General features: G+C 45.6%; 1 protein-coding gene across 1 annotated transcript in view; it reads right to left on the bottom strand.

Annotated features, from left to right (window-relative positions):
• plxna2 (plexin A2) overlaps nucleotides 1-10000 on the bottom strand; it is a gene marked incomplete at its 5' end in the record, with an annotated part of 219011 nt that overhangs the window by 94081 nt on the left and 114930 nt on the right. Inside the window, 2 exons of the mRNA XM_079514160.1 lie at nucleotides 5843-5996; nucleotides 8458-8581. Of these exons, the coding sequence (XP_079370286.1) occupies nucleotides 5843-5996; nucleotides 8458-8581 (278 nt within the window). The remainder of the gene's footprint in view (nucleotides 1-5842; nucleotides 5997-8457; nucleotides 8582-10000) is intronic.

Below are 10000 nucleotides of genomic sequence, written 5' to 3'. Positions count from 1 at the left end.
GTAGAAAGGAATCCTTGCACTTGAGAGTACCATGCGATTGTGTGTTTTTGTGACCTGGGAGTTGTGGAGGATGAGTTTTCATTTAGTTTATCACTGATGCCAACAATGTAAAATAAGAATTGTACCGTGTGCCCTACTACATGAACAAGAATTGTACTGTGTACCCTACTACATGAATAAGAATTGTACTGTGTACCCTACTACATGAACAAGAATTGTACTGTGTACCCTACTACATGAATAAGAATTGTACTGTGTACCCTACTACATGAATAAGAATTGTACTGTGTGCCCTACTACATGAATAAGAATTGTACTGTGTACCCTACTACATGAATAAGAATTGTACTGTGTGCCCTACTACATGAATAAGAATTGTACTGTGTACCCTACTGCATGAATAAGAATTGTACTGTGTACCCTACTACATGAACAAGAATTGTACTGTGTACCCTACTACATGAACAAGAATTGTACTGTGTACCCTACTACATGAACAAGAATTGTACTGTGTACCCTACTGCATGAATAAGAATTGTACTGTGTGCCCTACTACATGAATAAGAATTGTACTGTGTACCCTACTACATGAACAAGAATTGTACTGTGTACCCTACTGCATGAATAAGAATTGTACTGTGTACCCTACTACATGAATAAGAATTGTACTGTGTACCCTACTACATGAACAAGAATTGTACTGTGTACCCTACTGCATGAATAAGAATTGTACTGTGTACCCTACTACATGAATAAGAATTGTACTGTGTACCCTACTACATGAATAAGAATTGTACTGTGTACCCTACTACATGAATAAGAATTGTACTGTGTACCCTACTACATGAATAAGAATTGTACTGTGTACCCTACTGCATGAATAAGAATTGTACTGTGTGCTCTATATGTATGAATAAGAATTGTACTGTGTACCCTACTGCATGAATAAGAATTGTACTGTGTGCCCTACTACATGAATAAGAATTGTACTGTGTACCCTACTACATGAATAAGAATTGTACTGTGTGCTCTATATGTATGAATAAGAATTGTACTGTGTACCCTACTACATGAATAAGAATTGTACTGTGTACCCTACTACATGAATAAGAATTGTACTGTGTGCTCTATATGTATGAATAAGAATTGTACTGTGTGCCCTACTGCATGAATAAGAATTGTACTGTGTGCCCTACTGCATGAATAAGAATTGTACTGTGTGCCCTACTACATGAACAAGACTTGCCCTACTGCATGAATGCTTCCAAGTGTCCCCAGTTCACCTTCCCTCCCTGTTCACCAGTGGGACCAGGCAAAGCCACAGAGACTGGCGGTCACCAGACTTGCCAGTCTCTGAGGGTGCCAGCTTTTTGCCAAGGCAGGTGCGTTCTGCGGGACGCCAGGGTCCCACTGTGGACCAAGCTGACCCTTCCTCTCCTATACACCAACAGTCACCTCTAAGATCTACATACATATTAAAAGACAAAAGAGTGCAGTGATGCAACAATGGCGTTGAACGGTACTGTATACTGTCAAAATCCCAGCGTCCACTTAACTTTCAGAGTGTAAAGAAATGGACAGACTCGGCATGCGCGTGAGCCGTGGTAACGGGGAGGAATACTGTACCCCTGATGGATAAAAGCTCATTTCAATATCGCTATCAGAGTGGTGTAATACGATCCATTTCTGCCTGCCATTATTACTCTTTTTTTCAGAACACATTAAAAGTCTTAATTTATTCATATTGTACACTCTCCAAGTTAAAATAACACTGGGGATTTTACTGTGCAGAAACCAATCTCTGCATGCGTGCGTGCGTGTGTGTGTGCGCGTGTGTGCGCGCGTGCGTGCGTGCGTGCATGCGTGCGTGCGTGCGTGCGTGCGTGCGTGCGTGCGTGTGTGTGCGTTCATGAGCATGCGTTTATGTAGAGCAGTCTGAGGCTCAAATGGCTCATATTCTAGTGTGTGGGAGGATTGAAAACCCTCCATGCCCTGTTCTCTGTGCTGCACCTGTTGGGATTGCAGGCTCTCCGTTGTTTCACACAAGGCTGTACAGAAGGCTGGTGGTTTGTACTCTTTCTTCCAATGGGCATTTGGGGGGTCTCTCTCTCTCTCTCTCTCTCTCTCTCTCTCTCTCTCTCTCTCTCTCTCTCTCTCTCTAACTCTCGTGTAGCACGCACATACAGTTCTGGCAAACACAGCTGTGCAGAGCTGGCCTGTGGGTTTGTTTATGTTACCAGAGAGAGAGAGAGGAGAGAGACAGGAACACCAGCCATGTTCTTCTTAATTCAAGCTGATACAGAGTCCAGACTTGTGGCGCCCGGCAGCATCCCCACAGGAACCAAACTCTTCTCTCCATCTCTCTATCTACTATACCTTCCATTCTGCCTCTCTTCTATTTGTTCCCCTTTTCATTCCCTCCCAATCTCCCTTCTCCTGCCTTCTCTCACTCTCCTTCTCAATTCGTCTCTAATCTATTCCCTCCGTGCTTGCTCCCCTCTCCATCCACGGGGAAGGACAGAGATAGCAGAATGGAGAAAGACATGATGGAGGGGGTGTTTCAGGAGGGGGGTTTCAGGGGAGTGGACGGAGGCACAGAGGGTGGGGACTACAGTCAAAAGGGCAAGAAATGGGCGGTGGCTGAAGGCGAGGGATTGCAGGGGGAGTGTGGGGGGATTAGCTGACATTTACCTGGGTGGGAACATTCATATGGACGCCTGATGCTTCCCTCCCCGCGGGACCCCTGGACAAACATGCCTGTCATTTACCCACATGGAAGTGGATTACCGAGTCCCAGAAACACACAGCAGCAGGCCTATATTTGCTCACACCAGCCATGATGAAATATATTCTATTCATGCGACTGGAGCTTTGTGGCCTTGCAGCCACACTGCTATAAGCAAACAACAAGGTGCAATGAGGCGGCAGGTGTCAGCATTCATGAAGATGGCTAAATAAATTACAGCGACAGCCTGATGATGTATTCATGCCAATGTGGGCATAGCGGTGGGCAATGCTTGAAATGTCCTTTTGAGAATTATATGAATGGAATATTAGGAGACTATAAATGCACCAAGTCTCTGTGTGGGTGTATGTCTGTACAATCCACGTAACTTGAGAACCGTTCGCCCCACCTACTTCAAATTCGACACACGCGTTCCACACCCCCACAGGGAGTGCAGTGCCCGGTGTCGAGTCGGTCAGACCCACGGTTGTCCAGAACCGCCACAAAAGGCCTCTACCCGGGCCACAGCCGACATCACTGGCCCCCCGGGCACCACTCTAGTTATCATAAATGAGTATTTCTGGAATTTATTTTAGGGCAGTGTTTTTTTAATGATTGTGTTATCGTCAGTGGAGGTAAAAAGTGGGTGATTGTCCCTCACTGGCTCTGCTGTTGAACAAGCAGTGGCTTTAACCAGTTACAGTATGTCCTATATTCATAAACGTTTCAAAAATGTTTCTGAAACATCGGGTGCCGATGGCCTAGCTCTAGTGGTGAACACCTTGCTTGCCCGGACCTATTTAATCCATTTAATCCATGTGCCCATCATTTATAGCGCCCGGACCACTTTTACCGGTGCACCGGAATTTGGTGTGCATGTCCGTGTAGCAGCTAACAATAGCCACACCACTCTAGAGTCGATCGACAACAACGTGAGGTAAGAATAAATCTATCGCGACTAGCGACTGGACCGCGGAGCGCCGTCTAACACAGGATCTTTTTTCAGAATTAGACGGGATGATTTAGATCGGGAGTTATGATCGTTTTAAGATTTTTGTTTTCGTCAGCTAAACAGGCAGGGAACATTTTCGATGACTGTTTGACATCGGATTGGGCAACAAGCGCTCCTAGGCTGTGGAGCGAAGCGATCGGTTTTGATATCATTAATCTCCGTCCTATTTATCAATATCCGGCTTGGGCACTTGACCATGACCTTGAACTTGACGGAGATCTCCGCCCGGGCCTCCATGGTGTTAAGGCGCGCACCATATATAGACTCTATGGGCGGTATTATGCGTGTCTTAAGTACCAGGTCTTATTACTTAACTTAAGACCTGGATGGGTGATCAATGCCATTTGGCTATTCTGAGTGGCCAAACAGCATTGACCACGCCTCCAGGTCTTAAGTTAAGTCATAAGACCTGGTACTTAAGACACGCATAATACTGCCCTGTAAGTTCTCTCTAAGTTCTCCAAACCTTCAAACATTTCTGAGCATTTCAACCTTATAATGGCAGGCCCAAAACAGGGACTCCGTGATTCATTCAACTTCTCACCTCGTTTATACGTGTTTCTGTGAAGCACAGAAGACAGCCTCCCCGCGCCCTGCCGACGCTGGACCTCTCAATCAATCAATTCATCGATCAACTTTGCGGTCATACCCTCCCCTGAATCATCCGCTACCTGTCCACAGCCACCGTGATATAGATAGATGGCTATTAGTGTGGGCAAACGGCAGTAATGTGGACAACTGTAGCACCGACCACAGGCCTGATCTGATCCTCCATCAGTCCTAATTGGCCCTGGACTTGTGTGGAGCACTCTCTACAGCCCAGGGTCCTGATCGCAGGTCAGTGGGAGCTCGTTACACGTGAGCCTGAATGAGGGATGTTGGCTGAATCAATGGCATGTGTGTGCGTGCGTGCGTGCGTGCGTGCGTGCGTGCGTGCGTGCGTGCGTGCGTGCGTGCGTGCGACTTGTAGGCTATGTGACAATGAATGCGTGTGGCTGGACAGTGAGTAGTGAGTACAGCTCATTAACAATCAGCGGTTGTATAGTATATAAATAGCAGAGAGCAGTAAGCCTATGCTTTGATGTGAGAACGCTCTATGGGTTTAAAATGAACTCTCACCGTACTCTACTATCTACTCTGCTTTAGTTTATTATTGTACCGGGTCAGATCAGCCTAATGCGGAGAGTTTCTTTCCCCAGTTGGCTTCCTGTAGATGCAAGTGTAATGTAAAATAGTACATCGTCAATGTCGGGGGGAGACTGTCTATAAAACCTGTACATTTCAGGAAATGGAAAAAGGAACCTGTGTTCCAATTGAGCCAATGTAGTTATGAATTAGTTATATACTTTTTATCCAATAAATATTTATGAAACCCACAGACCCACTTTAAATTTATTTTCTTTTTTTCACTTATTTTTTATTGATAAAAAGACAAAGACAACAAAAAAAGACAATACAAAAAACAAAACCAAAACAAAGCACCTACTTTCACTTTCAAATTGTAAAAACTAAATAAAATAGCAGAACTAGCAGATCTACTAGCTACCAGTAGCGGAAATAGTTGCTCACAACACGTCTTAACGCATTGTGAGCTTGTAGATCAACCAGTTTTGCTACCTGAAGTAGGGAATACAATTTCTAAAAACTATAAGATCTTGAATACAATGTTTCTGCCTGATAGCAACGATAATTATATATACTAGTTCTAGTTCTAATATATGAACAGGAAATGATGTACAGTGTGGGTAATGCCATATAATAGATCACATTGATTGGGAGGGAATTGTTAACGGATGATTTGGGGAAGTTGGGTTGAACTTGGGCACATAATTAATGTTATTAATATTACATAAGATAGATAGATTGCAAATAACTTTGGCATGGTAGGCGACCGTGTTTTTTGCGAAACTCCGATGCTGCCTGTCTGAAGTGCACGCACCCCCCAGAAATGTGTGTGTGTGTGTGCGTGTGTGCGTGCATGCGTGCGTGCGTGCGTGCGTGCGTGCGTGCGTGCGTGCGTGCGTGCGTGCGTGCGTGCGTGCGTGCGTGCGTGCGTGCGTGCGTGCGTGCGTGCGTGCGTGCGTGCGTGCGTGTTTTATATCTACCTTGGTCAATGGGGATGACAGGGACATCCTTGGCGGCAGGAGACACACAGAGGATCTGGTTGCCGCTGACCTGTCCCTCTACCTCCGTCAGGTTGCCAAAGGAGCAGGTGATGCCAGCAGAAAGATCTGGAACATCACTCACCTTCACCAGCAGCTGTATGGCGGATAGGAAACAGGGCAGAGGTGTGTATTTCATTGTGCGTGTCAAATTGGAGAGAAGAAGAGGAGGTGGACTCTTTCACATTATCTCAAACATTACACATCATTATCTCAGGTATAACGATATTAATTATGTTATCTAGGGCGTGTAATATGGTAATTATTTTTATCAGGTGTTGAATCATGTGTTTATATTGTGGCTGGATTGTTGTTTAATCTCCCATCTCCGAGCATATCAATTCAGACATGAGGTGGAAACACCTTGTGATTTAATTGGTGATAGATGGACTCGCTGCTCAAAGGGAAATTGGAAAAAATGACCACTTGACAACATTCTAGCTGTTGCTTCCTCTTTCTCTGGAGTTCACGTCAGGGACGCACCAACACATGAAACACAAAGACGCACAAAGGCACAAACTAATGCACGTTGGGGACACACTCTCACACGCACACACGCACAGAAACACACACAAGGGCGTTTGAAGTCACTCCCCGGAGAGCCGGCGACTCAAAGGGTAGAGAATTCAGCTGCTCTGCCTATAAATAAATGCATTGCGACGCGTGGTGTGTGATCCGATTCTACAGCCAAGAGAGGCAGCCCGGATAATTATCACCATGGCATTTTCACAGCCTTGTTCCATTAGCTGTTATTTTGGGCCGTGGTGTTTGAAGTTTTCCCCCTTTGTTTTATCTGCCTCTCGCTAAACGCCGCAGGGCCTGCTGGGAGAGACGAGGCAGCTGAGCAGCTAAACTGTAGGCATTTCAAGAGATGCTGACTGTCTCTCTCTCTGTAGCCGAGAAGAAGCTCATCTCCCGAGCAAGCTGGCACATTGCGCTGCCCTGGTTACGTGTTTTCTTCTGTTCTGGTGATTTTTCTTTTCTTCCTTTGAAGACCGTCATCCGCCTTTTCCTCTTTGACTGCGTGTTTGTGGTGCGTCACTCTGAGGTGTGTCGCAGACATCCTTGATTACAGAAATCACAGTAATCAATGTCTTTTGTTCGATGTGGAATTCCCGGAGAAACCTCTTACATTAATTAGCTCTCATCGTTCTGCCAAGACACACGCACACACACACACACAAAGTAAAAGATTCAAAAGTGCATGCAAGTGCGCGCGCACTCACATACATATAGTCATAAAAGTGGTAGCTAGCTTGCTACCCAATAATCTCTGAGTGTTTAAGTGCTTGCTCTTTTCGTGCTCCGCTCCTCCCTGGTGATGCAGTGGGTGTTTTTGGAGCTGGCTTAATTGGTGGCAGAGTTTTAATAAAGGTAATTTGATTGTTGTCCCTGTGCTTCCATGTCTCCTGGCACCTGGCTCAAAAGCCTTTGTTGTCATGGTGATAGCTGGCTGCCACGGTGGAATTTGCCTAATGTGAACGTGAGTACAGTGTGTGTGTGTGTGTGTGTGTGTGTGTGTGTGTGTGTGTGTGAGAGAGAGAAACCAAGAGAGAGAGGGAGAGAGAGAGAGAGAGAGAGAGAGAGAGAGAGAGAGAGAGAGAGAGAGAGAGAGAGAGAGAGAGAGAGTGTTAGTGCGGGTTCGATTCCCGCTGGGGACGATGTGGGCACTGGGGGGCGTGATCTCTCCTCCGTGTCATCAGTGCCCATACCCTAGGTGGGGTTGGCAAAAAGGCCTTTCTGTGTGCAGTTTGCATGTTCTCCCCGTGTCCCCTAATAGTCTACTTGCCAGCCCATAGAGCCCCATTGCGAACCTGGACATGTTGAGTACACCAAGGTTTCATGTTAGAAATGTTGAGTATGGGTCATGCTCATTTCTAACATAAAACCTTGGTGTACTCAACATGCCTGGTTTCACATTCTGGCAAGTGGACAATGGGGTAGGTACCCTCACAAAAACATGCAGTAATACTGGTCTCTTAACTGCCTCACCCTTGAGGCGAGGGCAGATCTACAAGCTCACAACACATCGCTCTGCAACACACTGTGAGCTTGCAGATCTGCTATTTTCAGTATACAACATCGGCACACAACTAAGTATAAATTTGGCTTTAGGCAAGCAGAGGCTTTTCTCTCTGATGTGCACTCTGCTTGTTTTCTCACCCGGCCCAGGCGATAAGGATTGTACTGCACTCAGCTGCGCTCCGACAACTTTCACACCCACACGCACTCCCACACATCTTGGCGCACGTACCAAGTGATCTGTGCCGGGTGAGCATATGCACGCCGAAAACACCCACGTAGAGCACTCAACCAGCCTTAACTATCTGATGTTTATGCATCGCCCTGAATTAAGATCGGCAGCATCGAATGGGAAACTGTTTGAAAAACACGGCACTGCCGTGCTGAATGTGGGTGGGGAATATGCAAACTGAAGAATGTTAAGAGCTGTGTTGAGTGTTGATTGTGTAGGGGTGTGTGTGTGTGTGTGTGTGTGTGTGTGTGTGTGTGTGTGTGTGTGTGTGTGTGTGTGTGTGTGTGTGTGTGTGTTAACTTACGGGTACACTGGGCTCCGACACTGCGATGCTGTCTGGGTACACAGTGGCCTTCACACACTGGTTGAGCAACGCAGCGAAACGGTACTGCTCATCAGCGCGTTCACACCGGTTCCTCTGAGAGCACCTGCAAACAGCAAACAGCAAGTACACTCAGCAATGTTGTTCATGGGAATAACACATTGATAATCAGAACAAAATTAATCTAAGGGTAATTAATGATTAGACCCAGACAAGACTAGGTCAAAAGCTCAAAAACATAGTAGATTTCTGGATGGTGTATGAAATGAGTGAGTCAGTCAAACAATCAGTCAAACAGTCACTGGAATTCAAGTTTGTAGACCTCAATGTTGCGAGGGCATACAGTAAACGTGAATGGCTGAAAAATAAGAATGAAATGGGTTACCGGAAAAAGAAATAAAGTGAGAATGAAAGAATTAAAAATAAAGTATTGTAGTAAAATGGGAGGGGCTACCAGTGCTGTAATGGCAATAAAAGTAATAGGGGAAAGAGAAAGGTTATTGTTGTAGCAGGGATGAAAATAACACAACAAAGAAAGAGATGATGCAATGAAATGATAGTGAAGAAAGAAAAAAGACAGCCAGCGTGGAGCTACAAGAGAAAAACAAAGCAAAAAAGACAAAAAGTGGGTGCACGGTAGAAGTGCTACCAAAGACAGAATAGGAATGAAAACATGACAAGAGGAGAAGGGTTACTGATATCACACTAAATACAAAAATATCATGAAATGACAACAGAAGGAAGGCGTAAAGGTACAAGAGTTACCCACGTTGTAATAGAAATAAACACTTTCAACAGAGCAAGGAAAAAGAAAGCAAAAGGAGGGATTAACAATGTTGTCCTCCTAATGTTGTGTCAGGAGGAAATAACGCAGTGTCAATTTCTTCCCAACATGATACCAATAAATCACTTCCGCAAACAGCTGTATAACATAACACTGCCATCATCAATACTGCCTGCTGTCTTCGCCCCAAGCCCCCCTGAGTTTAGCCGTGACAGTCCATATAATATATACTATACACTGTTGTGCATCGAACGAGGCTGAGGAAACCTTGCATTCACAATGAGCCGCGCAAGTAATCTACAGCAACATAATGGTTGGTGCCACCGCCTCCGGCACCTCATTTAGCACACCGCACCCATACAAACTAGCGAGCTGCGGTACTAAGAGCTACATGCACAAATTACATCCCTCAATCACTGCACAACTTTGGAGACATCACCAGGGCAAATTATGCCCGGTTCGCTCATTAAGGATCTTAATGGTCAGTCGCCTTATGAAGTGCCTCTCGACAACCGTCAAACCCCACAGCCCCCGACCCCATCCGCGCCGTTCCTCATTTAAACTCTGCGGTCGCCTCCTTTTTACAATCGTGTGTTCCTATTAAAAGCAAAGACTCTCAGTCTCTATTCTCATCCAGCCCAGCTAGGGTAGATGTATCTGTGCTGGCTAACTGGCTGTCTGGTCACACTGGCTCTAATTGGACCCCGGCTAGTCAGCCTCTGTCCATGGTGCTGATGAGTC

Source organism: Electrona antarctica (assembly GCF_951216825.1).
Source record: "Electrona antarctica genome assembly, chromosome: 2".
Taxonomy (NCBI): domain Eukaryota; kingdom Metazoa; phylum Chordata; class Actinopteri; order Myctophiformes; family Myctophidae; genus Electrona; species Electrona antarctica.
The sequence above is the reverse complement of the archived record's forward strand: the minus strand, read 5'-3'. Positions and strand labels throughout refer to the sequence as shown.